At 40.4% G+C, this 21493-nt stretch overlaps 1 protein-coding gene across 4 annotated transcripts; it reads right to left on the reverse strand.

The window, feature by feature from the left end:
- Nucleotides 1-249: 249 nt before the first annotated feature.
- SLC25A46 (solute carrier family 25 member 46) lies at nt 250-19884 on the reverse strand. Of its 4 annotated transcripts, none has more exons than XM_074995237.1 (8): nt 19517-19884; nt 16986-17028; nt 16350-16407; nt 15674-15751; nt 13977-14077; nt 12682-12738; nt 10776-10833; nt 250-6845 (listed from the first exon to the last, which is right to left on the reverse strand). In XM_074995237.1, exons 1-8 carry the CDS (start codon nt 19794-19796, stop codon nt 6267-6269), a joined length of 1254 nt encoding a protein of 417 aa, XP_074851338.1. In that variant the 5' UTR covers nt 19797-19884; the 3' UTR covers nt 250-6266. The 4 variants fall into 4 exon arrangements, with proteins under 4 accessions (XP_074851338.1, XP_074851342.1, XP_074851340.1 ...); XM_074995241.1 differs by having other exon boundaries at nt 16986-17023; nt 19859-19864; XM_074995239.1 differs by having other exon boundaries at nt 16986-17023; nt 19517-19743.
- Nucleotides 19885-21493: the final 1609 nt, after the last annotated feature.

Genomic DNA, 21493 nt, shown 5'->3' on the forward strand with positions numbered 1-21493 from the left:
TTCAATAAGTCGATTTTCAAAAGTGGATATTTTTGATGCTCAACTTAAGAGCCTTATTTTCAGAGGACTGGGCCTATGCACTTTCTGAAAAATCAGACCCCTTGAAAGAATTTCCAGGAGGTGTGGAGTTTTTTTGGTTTTATTTTTTTTTTTTATCTAAAGAGAATACTTTAATATACTGCTTCCTGACATGTTCCTTGAAAAATTAAAGCTTACACCCAAACTTGGTCACAAACCAAAATCAGCCAGAAGGATAAACAACAGGCGATGGAAAAAATTGTGCGAAATTGGTAGAATATGTAGCATGAAGCTGAAGGGATTAGTGTTGAACCCAATTTTATTTAACATCTTCGCTAGTGGTTTGGAAATGGTAAAGCATATATTAAGTTTACAGGTTCTATATGGGCAGGTATCAAGCACTCCATGTGAGGGGACGATAGACGAAGTCAGGTATCTAGAGTCAGATGTGCAGGAAGAAAACCAAATCAGATCAAACAATGAAAAATACAAGCTTACATTCTGGGAAGAATACAAAATAAAACTAGGAAAACAGATGTAGTGATACTGAAAACATTTGGGATGACAGTAAAAATATTGACTTGCAGTGGAACATAGCCAAAAACAGCTACTGCAATTTTTGCCTGCAATTCAAGAGTTTAGCAAAGTGAGGTCTGTTTTATATGACAGTCAAGAGAACACCTAGAATACCCTGAATAGTTTTGGAGCTCTTATTACCAGAAAGTCAAACTGGACAAAACTGAGAGAAAAGCATACATCTAAAAGGATAAAGAACCCTATATTTGAGGAAATATATACAGTAAAATTCCTTTAATCTGGTGTCTGAGGATTAGGAAATCCTGATGGTCCGGCATCTGGCAAAAATAGTCCCCTTTACAGAGATAATCTGGCAAAATTTGATGGTCTGGCATACAGTAGTCCTTTGGGGCAATGGGAGGGGGCCAGCGGGATAAGCCTGGGGTGGGTTAGGGCTGCACGGGGGCCAGGGTGTGGAGTTGAGACAGGGTGTGTGGGGGTTGGAGCTGGGGAGTGGTGAAGCTGGAGCCGTGCAGGAAGAGCACGGGGTGGGGAGCCACAGACAGCTGGGTGTGGAGGTGGTGAGCTGTGATGTCGGGTGGTGGGGTTAAACTAGGGTGTGGGGGTTATGGTGACATCCAGTAGTCCAGAAAATTTTGTAATCTGGCACCTGTCTGGTCCCGGATGTGCCAGATTAAAGGAATTTTACTGTATTTGTATTTTAAAATTAGCCATGGCCCGTAGGTTGAATGAATAGCCATACTTTATTTAGTATAAATCAAACCACAACAAAATGAAGTTATTTACCCATTAAGGAGACATAGAATTACTGTAGGCCTGGATCTTAAGAATATAAATAGGAGGGAAAAAGTGAAATGAAGAGAATATAAATAAGAAATTAAGGTAATATCCAGAAATGCAATCAAAAAGTGGCACAAAGCTAAGAAAAATAAAACTAAGGACAAATAACCAGAAATATGGGGTGATCATAGTAGAGACAGCGAGGAAACTATTTTTTCCTCCTTTAAAATAAAAAGCCTCATGAGTTAAATCTTCTTCCCTTACACCCTGCCCCTTCGGAATACATGCTTCTCTCTTGGACTGCTACAGCTCTGTATTTCGATTCTGTCACTTGATATATTTAAGATTGGATATCTTCCTAAAAGTTATATTATAACATATCTTAATGTTCTGGGTATTGGTCAGCGTTCCCTCTAATTTCTTCTATTCATGGGTGTAATAAGTTTTGTTATGTGCATCAAGGCATGTGTAGCTATACACCAACACAAAAACACGTGCTGCTGGTTGAGGGCAGCTGTAGGCACTGTGTTAACCAGCTAGGAGGCACCTGAATCTCTTCAGGGTGGCCAGCCACCCAAGCGCTCAACTTACAGGTAACGCTGGTGTTAATGAAGAAATAATTTCGTGATACCACGTGGCCCACGTTGTCCGGCTTGAACTGCACAATTGTAATGCTTCCTTATTGTCCTTAAAAATCAGCAAAAGTATTCCTTCACCAGCACCTTGTCAACAATTTACCCTGAATGGGCACGTCAGAGATAGGGTAGTAGATATTCTCCACTGACATGAGAACCCTATACCAAGCCTTTTTATATTAATTTCTATATTTTCTTGAGCGTGGTATTTGCCTTCAAAATGGGAAAGACCAGAATGATGATTTTCTAATTGAAAACTGGGTGGAAAATTGCTTGGATCTTCTCAACACTGTTCTGATCTCATTTTCTGCTGCAGTTGAAATGATTGAATAGTTTCTAGGTGTCCTCTCCACCGATACCTTTTCAAGTTATCTATAGATAGATTTTTAATCGTATCTGAAGTTTAACAACTGCTGCCCATTCACAAAAATTGAGTAGTTATATGTCTAAAATTGGAGAAACAGGACTAGAAAACCAATGAGCAAGTGAATACATTTAATAATTATGATAATTAAAAGCTAAAATATCTTTTCCCACTCAGCTCCACCCATGTTGAATCTGAAATGGCTGGCATGAATACAAACGGTGACTTTAGAGATGCCATTGAGAAAGGGTTAAGAAGATTCTCCAGGGGTAAAAAATGGAGACCAAAACATTTTCACCTTAAAATGAAAAAAAATGACAAAGGATATGTGACTTTTCTCTGAGCAGGGTAATTTCCACATTACAAGGAAGTTACAGTATACCTTACAAAGACCTTTGAAGTCAATGTGCTACAGAGAATTATTACAGCTGAGGATCTGGCTCAATGGCTAAAATTGTGGCTTTATGGGCAAGTCACAAAGTTGTCAATGTAGGTGAAAATGAGATTTGACACTGGAGTCAATTCTCAACGATGCATACATTTTATGAATTGGAAGATAATTTGTACTTTCTGATTACTTCATGCTTCCTGTGTCATCTGTGTGTATTTTTTGTTAGATTTTCTCTTAGGCTCCAGCCACACAGCAAAAGTTATTCCAAAGTAACAGCCGTTATTTCAAAGTATCTTTGGGAGCACCTACACTATGCATGGGCTATTTTGAAATAAATTCAAAATAACTGGCATGTTATTTCAATTTCATAAACTTCATGTGGATGTGCTGGAGCAGGATCAGTGGAGGGCAACAAAATGATTAAGGGGCGGGAGCACACGACCTATGAGGAGAGACTGAGGGATTTGAGCTTATATAGTTTGCAGAAGAGAAGACCGAAGGGTGATTTAAGAGCAGCCTTCAACTTCCTGAAGGGGGGGCTCTAAAGAGGATGGAGAGAAAGTGGTGGCAGATGGCAGAACAAGGAGCAATGGTCTGAAGTTACAGAAGGAGAGGTGTAGGTTGGATATTAGGAAAAACTATTTCACCAGGAGGGTGGCGAAGCACTGGAATGCGTTGGCTGGAGAGGTGGTGGCTTCTCCATCCCTAGAGGTTTTTAAGTCCTGGCTTGACAAGATCCTGGCTGGGATGACTTAGCTGTGATTGATCCTGCTTGAAGCAGGGGGCTGGACTAGATGACCTTCTGAGGTCCCTTCCAGCCCTATGATTCTATGATTGCAGGAGGAATAATGCTTATTTCGAAACAGCTGTTTTGAAATAGGCATTATTAAGACATGGAATAAGCCCTAATGGCTTCTACTGGCACCATGTGTCTGGACATGTTATTTCAAAATGCATTCTTGTGTTTAGCTGCGTTATTTCAAAATCAGCCATTTTGGAATACCTATTCCAGAACGGATTATTTCAAAATAAGGCTGCTGTGTAGATGTAGCCCTAGAAAATGATTCTAAACCTTTCTCATTGAGGTAGGAACACCAATGATAACTCCGCAATTATGGGAACAATATTTAGCACTGGTTGGTGAAAACCATTTAAATTTATAATCATAACTATTGGATAATTTTACTTTCATACAGCTTTTGAGAGCTCAGCACTTTTGAAAGTCAGACTACTTTTATTTAGGTTTCTAAATATGGATTTGAAAAAATAAATAGTTTTTTTATTTTTTAAGATATCTTGGCCAGTCTTTGCTTCTATGCATTTTAAAATGATGTAAGTATTCACAATGAATGGAATGTTTGACCAGTGTTGCTGTCTTGAGTTTTATTGAGATTTCTGAACTGGTAGTGTATTTTCAAAAAACCTTGTAATGTTAGAGCACTTGTAAAAGACACATGTAACGGGAAAGCCTACAAGACAAAGTTCTGATTTATATGCTACATTTTAGTTACATTTTTGGTAAATTACTTTTTCAAAATACACTGTATTTCTACATTGATTGCTCCCATTTTACACATACTACTTGCAGAAAAACAATATTCAAAATAAAGTCTCAGATTTCTAGGTTTTCTGTGCTTTCCATTTTAACACTTGTGATTAAAATACACAAATTTAACTGTGAACAGAGCCAAATTATTTTCAAAATATGTCAATTCATAGGTCATTGCAGTTGAATCAAAGGTCTTCATAGTTTTGCCTGACTGCTTCCAATAAACAAAAACTACTATTCATATTGAAATTGATCAATTATATACACAGCGAAGTTCCATATTCACACAGATATACAAAGACTCCTACCACAAAAGTTAATTCATAAGAAAGGCAACCTTCTTTGTTGTTGGAAATTGATTTTCTTTCAACATGTGTGTTTATTTTACTTGTTAAAACATTTCTTCTTAATCATCCTCATGAAATCTGTTTTGGAAACAAGCTAATATAATTTAGAAGAACTTTTTCCAAGACCAAAAATCTTAGTTTTGAAGGATGGGGAAAGGAGGAAAAATACATTTGAGCAGTCATCACATATTATGTATTAATTGGGAAAGAGTTAATATTGACCAAGCACAGTTTGAAGCAAGGACTTAACTGCAAAATCATAAATGGAGACTGGCTTAAGTAGATTGCTGCTCTAGCGAAGACAAAGGACCCTTTAACACCAATTCATTGGGCTTGTCTACACTTGCCCCCAGGTTCAAAGAGGGCATGTTACTCCTTCAAATTTTTGAGGAGTAAAGGCACTTCGGAGTAGCGTGGGCACTTCGAAGTGCCTGCAGCTATACGCATGCTGGCGCTTCGAAGTTTGACACTTTGAAGTTGCCACAGGGGAGAATTAGCCAAATGAAGTACTGCATATTCACCCCAGCACTTCATTAGTAATCTCCCGTCACCCTGATTAACATGCACCCTTCGAAGTTGGGGGCAAGTGTAGACCCAGCCATTTTGTTTGTATCTCACTCCCATGATTTGCAATCTGACAGTAAGCATAGAAAATAAAAACTAAATAGTTTTTTTCAGGCTTCAGAGTATAATTTGAACGTGGAAACTAAATCCCAGTGCATTATTCTTTTACACAAATATAACTTAGAAAAGCAAGTCTCCCACATTATGGTTATGGTTGGAAATCTGATTCTAAAAATGGTACTTTTATACACACCACCACCTATTTACATGCACATTTATTTTATCCAAGCCATACATTTTACTGCAGAAGAGCCATACTGCAGGAGAAAGATATTATATTCTATTCCACTTTGAAGATACTTAGACAACGACATTACAAAATAATTTTTATGTGCTGTACAAAGCATAATATTTGCTTTATTTTTGATTTTTCCCTAAATGCATGTTATGGCAGTGAAAGTTGTTTGTATTTGTAAACCGAGAAAAAAACGTGGAGAAAAAAATATGTAAGGACAAGATTTTTTTTTAAGTTACCATTCAGACTATAACCACATTAAACAGTAAAGGCTAAAACAGGTTTGTGAAAGACCATTAAATCCTCAGCTCTTTTGCACACAAGTTTTGAATCCAACCCCCTTTATTTATCTGAAGAAATTAATTGCCAAAGACAATGGTGACTGTTTATCCTTGAGACAGATAGCATAAGTAAACATTGCCCTGGAAATGCCATTTTCCATGTCATTCTACAGGTAGATACACACGTTATCTATATTGAAACTAGATCATGTATATCCTTTCCACAGATTTGCCCATTTTAAATTATGAGTCTTTTCCACATCACATTTCATGTGTCAAGGTATTCAAATTCTAGCAGTCATCCTTGTTAGTTTTATAGAGTACTTCTGAAAATGGGCATTTTTTAAATTCAAATTCCAGTTTTTAAATGAACACTTCACATCATAAAAAGAGAAACCACTACTACAGTCTCGCCTTTTAAATTTCATTTTCCTATCCAGCTCCTTTTATCATAATTGATTGGCTAGATCATGTCCCCGATGCATATCAGTATATGAATGTACTCTTAAGCAGCATTTTGAAGCAGTGTCGAGTAAATAATTTTAGTGAGCTGTAAAACAGCCACATGCAGTGTATATTGTACAACAACAGCGCCAAACCCTTTATAAAACCCCAGCATTCCTTCTTCCCTCTTTATAGTATTGATGCAGTCTCTCATTCCCTCATACTGAGTATTGATTGGAAGCACTTCATAGCCAAGGTCTGTATTGTCAATTATTGTGCGCGTTCCCTGAATATGTAGACGGTGTAAAACTGTCTCCAGCGGGTAAAGCATGACATCAGCGCAAAGGCTGGCAGCAAAACTAGCTATAAGTTCTGGAAAATAAGCATCCAACATACTCTGCACAGAACTGGAGTTCTCTGTTGAAAGGCTCTGGGAACTCTCTCTTTTTAGGATAAGCAGAACAAACTTCTGGATGATGGAACTGATGATGTAATGAAGAATTCCATGTAGAACAGTAGGAAAGGTCAAGGCCATAAGGGGGAGGAGTCGTTTGCTATGGGGCACCCCCATGCCAATCACTCTGCCAATCCCTTCCTTCACACAGTCCAAAATTCCAGGATTATCTCGAATGATTTCGCTCTGCAACCAGAATGAAATAGTTAAAATTAACACCCGTCTGGCTTGTTTGGGTAACAGGAGAGAGGCAGGCAGTAATCAAAGCAGTATTTTTCACCTTTCAAAGATATTTAAATATCGTGTGCTTAACGTACTTGCATATACATAATACTACAACACTGATTTATTGAATTGGATTGAATTTACATGTTGCAGAATGTTAACACAATTTTACATAAATATCTTACGAATACGAAGGTACAGTAACTTGTTTTATTTATAAGCACTTTAACCCATCAAAAATATGCATATGTACACAAGCCAGTGTATTCAGAAAGGCTGTGTCTACACGTGTCACTTCTTCCAGAAGCAGCATGGTAATGAGCCATCCGGAAGATGCTAATGAAGCGCAGATGTAAATTTCTCACACCTCATTAGCATATAGGCATGTGATTCGGCATCTGGAAGAAGCTCTTCCGGATTCCAAAATACACGTGCAGACACGTGGCTCGCAGGGATCTTTCAGAAGGAACCTCTCCTTCTGGAAACCCCTTCTTCCTCCAAATTTTGGGAAAGAGGCTTCCAGAAGATCCCCATGGGCTGTGTCTCTGCACGGGTATTTTGGAGTCTGGAAGAGCTTCTTCCAGACTCCGAATCACATGCCCAAATGCTAATGAGGTACAGGAAATTTATATCCACACCTCATTAGCATCTTCCGGATGGCTCATTACCATGCTGCTTCTGGAAGAAGTGGCACGTGTAGACACAGCCAAAGAGTATTATGTTAGAGCACAAAAACATGGAAATATTTAACTGTACGAAGACAAGTGTAATCTATTGAAAACTTAGAGAACAAATGCAATTAAAACATGAGTCTTTGATATGTCACCTATTTTTAATTTGTTTGAGTTAAAAATAAAGAGCAAATCCAGACATAACTTCAACTACAAAAATTCAGGTAAGTGTGTCTAAAGGTTCTGTAGACATTACGTATAACAGAGTCATAACTGCGTACGTTGCAATAATGACAGTGGTGACTTTCTTTTTAGTCTTCACTCTTAAAATCAGGCTCTTGTCACGCATGTTGCCATCCACAGCACTCACATGGGGTTATTTTTATGTTTATTTGTATTGTTTTGTCACATCATCCAATTAAATCACTAGATAGTCTTTCAATGATAAGTGAAAAGTACTGGTTCCCTTTCTGATCACACGTACAGGTTGAACCTCTCTCGTCTGGCACCCTCGGCACCTGACCAGAGCCCAGATGAGAGAATTTGCCAGATGAGAGGTCAATGTTTCCTAGCATATTACAAACATTTCCACTTCTTACTGGGCTCTTAGAAAACATTTAGGGGAAAATTACTGCTAAATAGCCACACAGAACACTGAGTGCCATGACTGGTGGCTGTAAAGAACTTTATGGGACCACGGGAAACTTGGCCACACCAATGATAAGTGGTCATCTGTCTAACTAAAATCATGCAGGATTACACAGTTTGCTGTATGAGAGATTTCCAGATCAGAGAGTCTCAACCTGTAGTAAGTTATACCCAGTCTTGGAGCCTTTATAACTTCAGTAGAAGTTAAATATGTCCAATCTGAATAAAGGCATGTACTTGCAGACAGGCAGTGTAGTAATATTTACAAACTTTTTCACAAGTCTCAGTATCTTGCTTAGGTACCAAAAAAAGAAAAAAATGAATATTAGACAATTAATCTAAAAAGTTTCCAACTATTTTTTTCTTTCTTTCATGTAATAGTGACTCAAATCTAGTGCTTCAAAACTAGTTAATTTTACACCAAGTGTGCCACCCTGTGGTTTAAAATGGAAAAAAGACCAAAAGTGTTAAGATGACAAGAAATTTCTCCCGCACATAGACTCTTTAAGATGTGCAAGCACTGCTGTTTTACTTGCAGAAATAAAAATAGTCAAGATAATAAATGACAGCATGATTCTTGCAAGAATGACTCCTATTTAAAAACAAACAGTCCAACTTGTATTAAAAGTTATTGGTGACAAGGTAAATAACCTTAAACATTTAAAAAATCTCTACTGTCACCAATGCACATCTTAAAATAAAGAGCCATGCTGAAGAGGACTCGTGTCCAACTCTGTTCCAACTCTGTTAGATTCAGAGTAAGAAGAATGGTAAGTTCATTATTGTTTCAATGTTACTATTCTATATTAAACATTTCCACGAACAAGTCCAGAAGTTGCATATATTGTGTGTTAAGGGAGTGTGCTCTGAAATATCAAGACACAGTTAAGTAGGTTGAGTATCATCAATAAACTCACAAATATAGAGTTAATCCCAGTTCTTAACAAAAATCCCACTGAAATGAATTAAAGGCAATCCATATCAGAGAGTTAATTGTCCTTGAAAACTAGTCATACACAACATTTCCACAAAATCATCTGAGTTCATGATGTACAAACCTCACTCCTTCTTGTGATGCTCACTCAATGAACCCCACCGCAAACAACAATGCTTTGATGAACTCTCTACATCTCTAGAGGGAAGAGGAGTGTGGAAGCAGCTAGAGAAGCTGAAGTTTACATTCTGCAGTGAATAACTTAAAATGGCCTCCTGGGACAAGAACTGCTTTTGCCCAGTTACAGAGAAGTAGCTGTGTTAGTCTGTATCTTCACAAAACAAAAAAGCAAAAAGGCAGTCGGGTAGCACTTTAAAGACTAACAAAATAATTTATTAGGTGATGAGCTTTTGTGGGACAGACCCACTTCTTCAGAACTGAAAATAGTGCTGAAAGTGAACTGGAATGACAAATATAAAAAAATGAAAACTGACACATCAGCTGGGACGGCAAGGTGAAGAGCAGGGAGGAGAGGAAGAAAGTTACTTACTCCAAGTGTGTATTAAGTGACTTTTGCCTAGACAGAGAGACTAAGTTGCCAAGTTAAGAGGCAGAGAACAAGAGGCTATGTGTTAATTTGTGTTGTGTCAAACCCAAGAAAGAGGCTTTCTTGCCTGATCCTTACTTCACAGGGGTATGAGTGCTCCTGGTGGTAGAGATCCACAGAAAAGGTGTCACAAAACCAGGCTACTGGCAGTGAGCACTGCAGAGGGATTTTTCCCCTTGATAGGGAGTAAAAGTTGGCAGCATTTCAAGAAGCACAGTTAGAAGTCACATTGGTCCTACTCTGCTTCCCTGGAACGATAAGGCTCGCATGTTAGAGAGTGGGGTTTTTTTTGTTATTTTTTGTAAATACTAGGTGAAAAAAGGGCAATACTCCACATTTTGGCAAGTATTTTGTCTAGTGTGTCAAGGAATTAAACTTTGTGTTTTTAAAAAGATTAAACTGAATATACAACTAGGCTACATGTGCACAAGAGGGTATATCAGAGAAACCCACAGAGCATATAGATGCAAAATGCACTCTGTCAACAGATGGATGACAAAACTCGGCACTTCTGTCAGCAGCGTTACGGATTTCTGCATTCAGGAATAATGCCTTTGATGACAATTTCCTGTCCAAAAAAAGCCGTGTGCACACTCTAGTGGGCCCTCTGTCATCAGACAAGGCTTCCGGTTTACCAGGTAGCCCTGTTTGCTGAGCTTCTGGTTGGCTGTTCCATCAAGAGAGTGGCTGAGCAGTCTGGCAGCACTCTGTTGACAGAGCGGGTTGCTCTTTCAATCCACTTTTATGTGTGGACATGATCTGTTGACAGAAGTTTTGCCAGAAGATCTCTTCTGACAGTAACTTCTGGCGACAGATCACTATAGTGTAGACATAGTCCTAGTGTTTACAAAAAGGTTTTCCTTTTTTAGCTTCATTTATCAAAGCTTCAGTAGAATCATATAGAAACTCCTAGTAATGTAAATTAAAATCCAGGGAGAAAGAGTCATATTTTGTTCTTTACATAAATTCTTATTTGTAAATTGAACAGCAAATATTTTTTATAGGTAATAGACATACAGATGGTAAATTACCTGCACGGTTTCAATCAAGCTTGCTGAATAAAAAGGCATTGCTATCACATAGGTCAGGCTGTAGAAATTAATAAGATGGTTAATATTTTGTTTATGAACTGTATTACTAACATACCAATATTCTCAGATATAGGTTACATTTAGCTTCTGAAACCTCCATATTTATACAATTATGATACCATGCCCAAGAGAAACTATTATCAGATATTAAATTAGTTGAATTTCTACAGCAATTTTAAATAGCTCAAAATAAAGTGTATTCACAACCTCTGTAAGTAATCAAGTTCTCAATAGTAAATGTTCCACCTCCTTCGTCTGACACCCTCAAGACTGACTGGTCCCAGATGAGGGAATTTGCTGGACAAACTGAGGTCCTCTGCTCTGGCCACCTAGTCTGCTGCTGGCTCCTTTTTCACCCTCCCCTCCGCCAACTTCAGTCTGAGGGCCCACTTACCTCCTGCCTGGGCCATGGCCCCCGATGGGCTGATACTGACCTGGCCACATTGGGATACCAGCTGTGGAGATCACTTCAGTCCCAGCCAGCCTGCCAGATAGGGCCCAGGCCCTGTGGGCGCCAGCTCCTGACCTGGTGACAGCCAAGGCCACGTGGTACCAACTCAGTCCTGACTGGGCTGCCAGCATGGCCTGCAGAGCTGGGCTGCTGGCTTTGGCCCCAGCCCCACGGAGATCAGCGCAGCCCCAGCCAGGCTGTCAGCATGGCCTCAGCTTCACAGGCACCAAGTGCAGCCCTGGCCCCAAGGAGTGTGGCTCTGGCTGGCTGTGTGTCTAGCCAGGAACATAAGCCCCGCTGGGCTCCCCAGCTCAAGGTAGCCAGGCTCTCTATAGTAAATTCCCACCCTAGCATCTCTGGTCCAGTAATATCCATGGTCCTTCCAGACGATGGATGTTGCTGGGTGAGAGAATGCTGGTTTTGGGAGTTTCAACCTGTACAAAGTTGTGGCCCTTTGTGGCCAACTCAGAAGTGAACAAGCTGCACAGATATCAAAATGTAATCACTAGGGCTCTGCTCCCTTAAATCAGTGGGGTGCTACGTGGCGCACACAACACAATTGAGCACTCAGAACAACTTGCAGGATCAGAGACTAAACAGTTATATAATTAAGGATATCTGAAACTGCATTTGGTAAAGGCCACAGATAACTATGAGCCACATATCAGATCTGAAACTTTCAAAAAGGAATAATTAAATTCCTACCCTATTCCATTTGTGTTTCTTGGGGTACACTGAGCTAGCATGCAGCTTTTTAATGGCATATACAGTAGAGACGCAATATGCTCACCGCCCTAGCAGGTATACACAGCATTACAGAAGGTGAGGCACTGGATGGAAGGGTAGAGTAAACACTTTGGATATATACTGTGGGTATATATCCTACTCACCCAAGCTGTGCCTTCCATTCCAGCGACCTCCGTGGCAGTGAAAGCCACTGGCAGCAGGCAAAAACTCCAGCAGCTCCCCACTGCCTCTCCACCCCAGAAATTTTCACTGACACATGTTGCAACACACAGCAGTGTGGACACACACTACTTTTTACCGTTGTGTGTAGCTACACATACTCTACATGCAACTGACAGTGGCGTGTAGTGAAGACATAGACTTACACTACTTATTTGGGATGAAACGCACAAACTGAATTTCTCATGTGCAGTTAAGAATGCTTTTTGAAAAATCCACAAAACTAACATCACTATCATGACAAATCTCAAAGAGATGAAGCCTCCTTGCACATAGAGATCAATCCAGGTGGCACTCAATCTAGATCCTTAAGCTGAATATTCAGTTTATGTGCAGCACTGGCGATCTCACTGCACCAAGCTTTGGCAATTACAGGCATGACATCATCTCATATGAGTACTATCAGTTCTCAGCAAGAGCTATACTTACCTTTTCAGGAGAAGATGGCCTCCTATTTGTCTGAGGCTCCATTTATGTGAAAGTTCCCTATAAGTTAAAGCAGAATGTATGTGTAAAGTCCAAGGACAGAAAACTCCAAGCATTTATTTCATCACTATAATACAAGTTTAAAACATCAATTTTATAATTGAGGTCTATGCACATCCCCCACAACAGTGAAAAGAATGATCATGTTTAGCTCATACAAATCTTTTATTTATTAGGCAATGACTCTGCCCTCATTTTCAGGGCCCTTTTCAGTTGTCCCCTTCCCTATTTACTTGTTCTTTTATTGTTTCATCACTCTGGCTTCTTTCCTCAGGACACTGTTGTGAAACTACAAACCCCATAATGCTAACAGGCAAACAATCCACAGTTCACTAACTAATTCCTGATAGACCTGACAAGTCACTACAACCAACACATTGCTTTCATAATATTTATTCAAAGAGGGTTCAATGAAGTCTCTAATAAAAACTTCTGTCACGCTGGTCCTCAACTGTTTTGAAATGTATGAATGTGGAATATTCATGGAACTATGTATGTAAACTGGAAAGTATGGTTTAAAGTCTAATCAAAGCAGGTTGTCCAGTAGGTTGCGACCAAAAAATGTATGTTCACCTGCCTGCTTTGGTTCACATATGAAATAGGCATTGTAAATCAACTCGGTCTATGTGATATGAAAACAGAGCTAGGACTCAGGAAACAGACCATCGGCAGGGAGCAGGGGAGTGTCATCCTTAGTCTGTGGACAAAACAGTGAACTTTGGGAATATAAATGAAGGATTTAGAAGGACACTACCTTTTTCATTCATGAAAGAGGGATCCTAGCCATGCCAGTTAGAGACTCTGGAATAATTTTTTTTATTTGAGTAACTGAAACTAGACAAAGGTTTAGCCTGTTACAGTCCAGGAAGCGTGTTATACTTCTTATTCCATATGCAACCATTTATGTTTCCATTACCATCCTTATTCACCCAGAAATCTTAGCTGCAAATCAACATTTTTTAATGGTCATCTCAACCAATAAAATGAATTTCACTAAGAAAATGACTTAAGGGAAAACTGATTTAAATCACTAACTGTTAAGACTCCTTTTAAATCATTGATTTTAATCACCTTGGCTTAAATCAATCCATTGACTGAAACCATTTAGGGAATATCTGGCTACTATAACAGAATCAAACTTTAAAACAACTCCATATTTTACCACTTTACATGGTATTCAATAACAAATGTTAACACTCAACTTGTTAAATGTCACAAGGAAGATAAAAGTGCGATACCTTGGCAAAGGTGTACATTCACTGATGATACCTTCTGTTCCCAGTGTGATCCCTTGAACTACAAAGGTACTCCCCATTCCCTTCCAAAGAGCTCTTGGACCCTGTAATGTAACATTTCCAGTTGTTACATGAAAATCAGTGATAACGGATTTCACACTTTTAATAAAATTGCAGAAACATGTTAGAAAAAGGCCCAAATGGATCATGAGAATTGCCTGTTCCTAAATTAATGGAATTCAGAACCCGATCTGAACAATCATCATCTCCAGGACTGCCGAGGGAGAGTGGGAGTGGAGGAGCGCGCGCACAGGGACATGGCTATGGGGCCCGGCAATTCAGAAGAGCTGAGGCTAAGGGACTTTTAAATCAGTGTTGGAGATCTGGATGGCACACTCTGAAGGAGTGCTTAAGGGTACAAGATAGTAGCCCCCTAATCCCATCCCTTCGGGGAACGTGCATCTAGGCTCTCCCAACCTTCCGCAGGGACCCAGCAATTCTGTGGGCCTCCAAACATCTCTAAATATTTTTCCTATATGTAACAGTTTCCATCAGCTTTACAAACATTAATTCTTAAGCCTCTCAGCATTTTGGTATGCATTCTCTCTGTACTTCAGTTAGGCAAAATGAGATACAGAAAGGTTAAGCAATTCAGCCAAGATCACCCAGACTGCCACCTGCAAGCCCAGAAATACATTCTCTCTTCTCTTAGCTATTCTTCAACTTTAGGCACAAAACCATTCTTCTTTTGTAATAACATGTATATTTATGTTGAATTTTATAATAGAATTCAGTGGAGTTGGGTAATCAGAGCATGGTAGTCTTCAAAAATTAAAAAAAGTCACTATTTAACTGTAGGTACTCCTTTTATCCACATAAACATCTAATATTTTTTGAAATCCTGATGAATTCTTGACCTCAGTGACATGGGGGGTTGGGATGGGGAAGAAGTGTGGGTAAGCAGAAATGCTTTGTGTGAGAAGAAATGTGTCCAAGACAGACCATGGCTATGTCTACAAGAAAGGCTTTGCTCGGCAAAACTGGGCTTTTGTCGTGAAAAACCGCCGTGTCGACACACAAAACGTGCTTTGTCGACAGTTTGTTGACAAAACCCGGCACATCTGCCGACAGCGTTACACCTCTTCCCATTAAGGTATAATGCCTCTCTTGATGGTGTTCTGTCAACAAAGCAGCCATGTAGATGCTCCAGGGATGTTTTGTCAACAGACAGGACTTTTAGTTCACTGGGCAGCCCTGTTTGCACAGCTTCCAGTCAGCCATTCTGTCAAGAGAGGGCTGGGCAATCTGGCTGCTCTCTGATGACAAAGCAGATTGCTCTTTTGATCTGCTTCTATGTGTAGATGCATTCTGTTGACAGAAGTTTTTCTGGCAAATCCTTTCTGACAGTGATTTCTGTTGACAGAGGCTTCTCATGTAGACATAGCCCATACGTATGTATGCATACAAAAACACAAAAGCTTTTCTCCAAGAAATATTAAGGACTACAGAGAAAGTGAAGTCATTCATTAAAATCTTTTTATTAGTATCTAATTAGTAATTAATAAAAGTTAAACTCAGAAAAAAACATTTTTATAATACTCAGCTGGCTTCTTAAAATATTTAAAGATAAAGACATCTGTTTCAATAAATAAAGTGATGTGGTTATGTAACTATACTTTCACTTGGTAGGAAATACTGACCTGGGTCTTATTGATGCTGTACATAATATTGACAATAGTAAAGGGAGTGAGATGATAATTCCGGGCATGATAATTAACCTGTTAAAACACACACATGAACACAACAAAATGATGGAACAATTATTTTTAAAACGTTTTGGTAATATTCAAATATTCACTTAAGTATTACCATTTTGACAAGATAATACAAAACAAGCACTGTTTCTCTGAAGCACCTTGAAAATTTTTAGTCAGTCAGAACAACAGTACTTATTTAAATCTTCACTGCCACTTCAAAGGACATAGAGCAAAATTTACTTCCAAGAGTGAGGTTTGAAAAAAATCTTTAAAAATTAGTTTTTAAAAAGAAATCCAATAGAAAATTATTTTGAAATAAAAATCAAAACATTCTACTAGTACATGAGAACTGACAGTAATTTCACTAGTAACTGCAAAGATGCTAATTTTCTTTAGTATAGTTTTTCATTATCCAAACTAAAAAGCAGCATGACAAATTAAAGTAAATTAAATTAGCATTTTACTTGGTGACCTTCAAGTAACAAAGAAATTTATTTTTACAATTTTCACCCATCAAAGTCGACACAGAAGTCTTAAGTTTTCTTATAACTCTATAATCACAGTACATAAATAGTCTCAAAATACATTAAGTTCAGCTACAGAGTTTAAAAAGATGTACCTGACACTGACGACGCAGAACAATGCAAGGATGTGCCAACACATTTTCTGTAAATAGACTTTAAATGATAAAAGTATTTAAAAGTACTGAAGATAAATTTAAACTTATTAATAACTGGTATTTCTTTAGCAGCAAATTAATATGAGGATTACAATATTTGGGGAATACACAAAACTAATGTTAAAATACAGCACAGACAATCTAGTTTACATTATATATTATCTAATCAATATTTTAAGTACTGTCTGAGGTTTAAAATTCAATGATACTGTGCCAATGCAATTTCCGCTAGTTCCACTCACTCCACCACCACTACTGCTCCCTGAAGTTCAAATATAAAGGAGATTTTTGGTTGATGTTTGCTTCATGCAAAACATACTGTAATAACTTATATGCACCAAAGTTCCCAACATTTCTACTGGATATAGATTTCTGTATTAAAGTCATCACTGTAATAACTGAAAGACCTGAAACATGAACAAGAAGGAAAAAGAAAGCAATCAATTTTGTACTAGATTTTAAACCCAGTTAATCATATGCATTTGCATTTTGGACTCAGGGAGCGTGACAGACTACAAAATGTAAAAGCCATAATTATCAGTGAAAAGTATGTTTAACACAGAACAAAATTCTTACCTTGCAAGGCCAATGCCAAAGCCAGCAAACCTATTCAACTGCTCTGAAATAACACACAAATAGTAGATTAGGTAGTGCTGACATTTACTACAGAAAAGTGAGGAAAGAAACAACTTTATAGCTTTGTAACTTTTCTGAGCCCTGCACCACAACATATAAGGTGTAATTACTTTTGGAATATTTATGCCAATGTAGCAAAACTAAGCATACATAATTGCCTACCAAAGACTACCTGCATGTGAAGTGCTTGGTTTATAAAAAAAAAAAAAAAAAAAAATGTTGGAGCTCAAATATAAATAACTTCTTTGCCTTAAGCTGTCTATGTGAGGGAAAGGGCAACAGGATGGCTAATGGAACCGGGAAACTTTGACTTCTGTGAAAACAAATTGACCCCAATCACTAATGACCAAAACCCACTACCAGACAGCTGTTCAGTGGCTTATGTGATGTGAATATGGCCTCAATCCAGTTCTTCATGGCCAAAGTCAGTACCACAGTGCCAACATAAGAACTGGCATAACAGAAACAAAAGAGCACAGACAGTGAGCCTTTTACTTCTGGAAGTCCCCTCTACATTAAGGTTGAGGCACACTGGTTAGAAAGCACCAAAGAGAAGCTTGCATGACTGCTACCAAGCCATACTCAGACCGTGGGGCTACATCTATATGAGCATTTTTCTGGCAAAACCAGGCTTTTGTCAGAAGACCCTGTGGTGCTCCAACGCACAAAATGCACTTTGTTGAGTTTGCTGACAAAACCCAGCACATCCACTGGCAGCATTATACCCCTCCCCGTTCAGGTATAACTCCTCTCTTGCTAGTGTTACGTTGACAAAACAGCCATGTAGATACTTCCGGGGGGTGGAGGGAGGGGCTTTTGGTGACAAACAGGGCTTCTGGTTCACCAGGCAGCCCTGTTTTCAGACCTTCTGGCTGGCCGTTCTGTTGAGAGAGGGCTGAACAGTCTGGCCACTCTCTGTTGACAGAGCAGATTGCTCTTTCGATCCGCCTTTATGCATAGTCGCAATCTGTTGACAGAAGTTTTGCTGGGAAGTCCCTTCTGACAGGGACTTAGCCCTAAAGTTTTCCATCTAGGACTGGAAAATGGCAACTTTTCATGATCACTAAATTCACTTTAAACCTTGCAGTAGCAAGACACACAAGTGGTAGTATCATTAAGTAAATATTTACAAGAATTTCTTCAGAAATTGTGGGGGTCTGACATTCTGGACAAGACTTATGAATTTCTAAAATATTTATCTGGTGACCATAAGACAAATTATTTGATTGTAACGAGTCCCTGGAATAGCAAGCTGCTTAGATTGTTTTGATCAATATATGCAAAATAAAATATTGCCAACTAAGCTTAATACTCTAAGCTGTCTCTGCACTGCATTTTTTCCCCAACAATACTTTTTGACCTCTCAAGGTTGAAATAAGTAAAGTCAAAAAATAGAATTCACACAGCCACAGCACTGCAAAAAGAGCACTCACACAAGCTGACTATGGCTGTCCTTTAGTCATACGCATTCATCTTCAACCTTAAATGGCGGGGAGGGCTGATGAAAGTTATTTGCAGAGCTGGAGTTATTATTCAAGGAAAAAGGTCATCTGATTTTAACTTTTCATGTATGTCAATGTGAACACTCTGCTTTTTTGCCCCCCATAATACCCACAAGTGATGACAAGCCCTAAGAAACTTATATACAATTTCTTACCCAATCATATACTCTCACAAGCTGGGGAGCCTCCCAGCTTTGGCCTCATCAAGCTGTATACATATCTGTACAGAAAAGTGGGGAGAGCACACATCCCAATCCAAACTGGACCTTTGAGCTTTACCAGCCCAATATTCAAACCACTGCACTACCCCACCCCTCACTTCACTAATTTCTTTCCAATTGTAGATACTATCACAATGTAAACCAATTAGTTTTTCTCTCTCTACTGCAAGTATTCCAAGGAATAGTCTAAGTCAGATCCCTCTGAATGTTGTGTGTGCATGGGGGCCGCCCGCCCCCCCCCCCAGCAGCCAGTTGCTCTTACCCTTGTTCTCCATAGGTCAAGTGCTTGGGCAGCCACCCAGGAGAGATTCAGGTGTTGTTCAGCTGATTAGCAGAGCATACACAGCCACATACATCTATAACCCTTGTCTCATCTGCCAGCACTCTCCCTGCTTGCAGATGTTGTGCTCCATGTTAAGCCATAAACTCTTTGGAAACTGGGACTCATTTGTCCTACGTGACATTGCTGCCTTTGGGTGCTGCCCTTGTAGGATCAGAGATACGGGACTCTCTTGCCTCCCGGGACAAGAGAGGAGGATGGCTTTGCGTTAGTATTCTTTTACTTCGGCCTGTTACTACAGCAGAAAACAAACAGAAAGGTTCAGGCGAGACACCCTAATAACTGCCCATGCCTAACTCTGCTGCTCCTGTACCCGCCTCCAGCCCTCCACCCTCCGCTGCATCACCCCGTGCACTCCGCAATCACAGGGGCCTCGCCCACATCAGCCCGTAACCCCGCTCCCCTTACCGGAGCTGGAGCCGGCGCCCACAGGGTAGGGCTCGTCGTTGAGAACGACTCCCCCCAGCGGGGTCCCGGCCGGCCCGGGCCCATACTGCGGGGTCCGCTCCCCCCAGTGCAGGTTGCGGCTGCCCGGGATGTCAGGCGGGGTGGAGACCCAGTGGCTCAGGTCCGAAGAGGAGCTGTAGGGCTTGGCACCGAACCCCGCGCCGGCCCCGGGGCCCGGCTCCTCCCGGCCGCTGCCCCGGTAGCCCAACCCATCGAAGCCCTCAGGGCGCCGCGGCTGCATCGGAGAGCGCGAGTGGGACGCGGGCGGCTCCGAAGGGCCGCGAGTAACGCTAGCGGAGGTACCCGGTAGCGGCGCCACTCAGCATCTACTTCCGGCTCCGTACCGGAACAGGAACCCCGCGCAGTGAAGCCCGGCAGCCGCCCCTGGGGGTCACGTGATCAGAGAGGGAAAACCGGCCCTCCGATTGGCCAATAAGCGTCTCCGAGCCCACTGGGGCGGGGCGGGGCTGAATTGTTTGTGGGGCTGGGGCCTGGTCTCTGACTGGGGAGGGCAGTAGAGGTGTGGTGCATGCTGGGAGTCAGGTGTATAGCGAAAGGGGCGCTTGCAGCGCCTGCGCTCAGCCTTCTTCCAGGGCGTTTGGAGTCCGGCGCTGCTCCGAGCTGGGGTTTGCTGCCACCCGCCCCACGCACAAGGCTGGTTGACACCACCCTGTTGCAGGCAGCTGGGGTGAACAAATGTTCTGCTTTTATGCGGACAGTCCTGTGGGTGAAAGTGACTTACGTTTCTCACAGATACTGACATACCCTAACCTTGATAACAAGTTTTTCTGATTTGTCAACTTTGATAACAACTTTTGGACCTCTGTGCTTTATATATGGCGTCTGTTCTGGTATGGCTAAGAGCTGAAGAAGTGGATCTGTCCCATGAAAGCTCATCACCTAATAAATCATTTTGTTAGTCTTTAAAGTGCTACTTGACTGCTTTTTTTGTTCTGTCAAAAGATGTCATTGCTCAAAGAGATGTCCCAGCCTGTGCCAACAGATTGCATCTACACATAAAAGCAGCTCGAAAGAGCAAGCCTGTCTGTCAACTGAGAGCAGCCAGACTGCCCAGCCCTCTCTTGACAAAACAGCCCACTGGAAGCTCTGAAGACAGGGCAGCCCGGGAACGAGAAGCCCTCTCTGTCAACAAAATAGGTCCTGGGGCATCTACACAGCTGTTTTCTCAACAGAACACTGTTGAGAGAGGCATTATACCTGAATGGGGAGAGGCATAACACTGCAGATGTGCTGGGTTTTGTTGATAAACTGTTGGGAAGTGCATTCTGCATGTAGATGCTCCAAGTTTTTTTTTTTTTCGGACAAAAGACCAGTTTTGCTTGAAAAGCCTCGTGTGTAGACGTGGCCGAAGAGGATTCATACTAAGCTGTGAGACCCAGGCCAGAGAAAAGATTAGCTCTTACTTGAAGGATTTTACTTGAGGTAAGCACTAGCATGAGAAATACAATTTGTAACAATTTCTCTTAGTGCATTAGGCTTATGTAGCATGATTTGTTTATCGTAGATTAGTTACTAATTGTGTGTTCACTTGCAATCACTTAATTCCTAGCTTTTATTCTTAATAAAAAACACTTTTGTTTATTATCAGACTCATTGTAAATAATTGTTAGCCAGGGACGTTGGGGAGCAAGAGTTGTGCTCTCTCTTTCATTGGTTAAAGGGACAAACCTTATGCTGCTGCCAGCAGTGCTATGCTAATGACAGTTCTCGAAATTGCACTTCCTTATTTACTTTTTCCACACCAGTCTTAATTTTATAGACTGCTATCATATCTCTCTTCTTGCACTCAGCCTTGCTCTTAGTCACCTCTTTTCTATGCTGGAAAGTCCCAGTCTGATTAGTCTCTCATATGGAAACTGTTTCATACCCCCACCACTTTTGGTGCTCTTTTCTATGGCTTTTCCAATTCTAATATAT

Source organism: Carettochelys insculpta, chromosome 5 (assembly GCF_033958435.1).
Source record: "Carettochelys insculpta isolate YL-2023 chromosome 5, ASM3395843v1, whole genome shotgun sequence".
Classification (NCBI taxonomy): domain Eukaryota; kingdom Metazoa; phylum Chordata; order Testudines; family Carettochelyidae; genus Carettochelys; species Carettochelys insculpta.

What these genes read in the sequence shown, in the direction of transcription:
- SLC25A46 (XM_074995237.1), bottom strand. Translation starts at nt 19,796, where the DNA reads ATGCAGCCGCGGCGCCCTGAGGGCTTCGATGGGTTGGGCTACCGGGGC. An exon ending in ACAGCATCAATAAGACCCAG is followed by an intron (nt 14,078 to 15,673) that starts GTCAGTATTTCC and finishes GTTACATTACAG; the next exon opens with GGTCCAAGAGCTCTTTGGAA. An exon ending in GGCCATCTTCTCCTGAAAAG is followed by an intron (nt 10,834 to 12,681) that starts GTAAGTATAGCT and finishes TAATTTCTACAG; the next exon opens with CCTGACCTATGTGATAGCAA.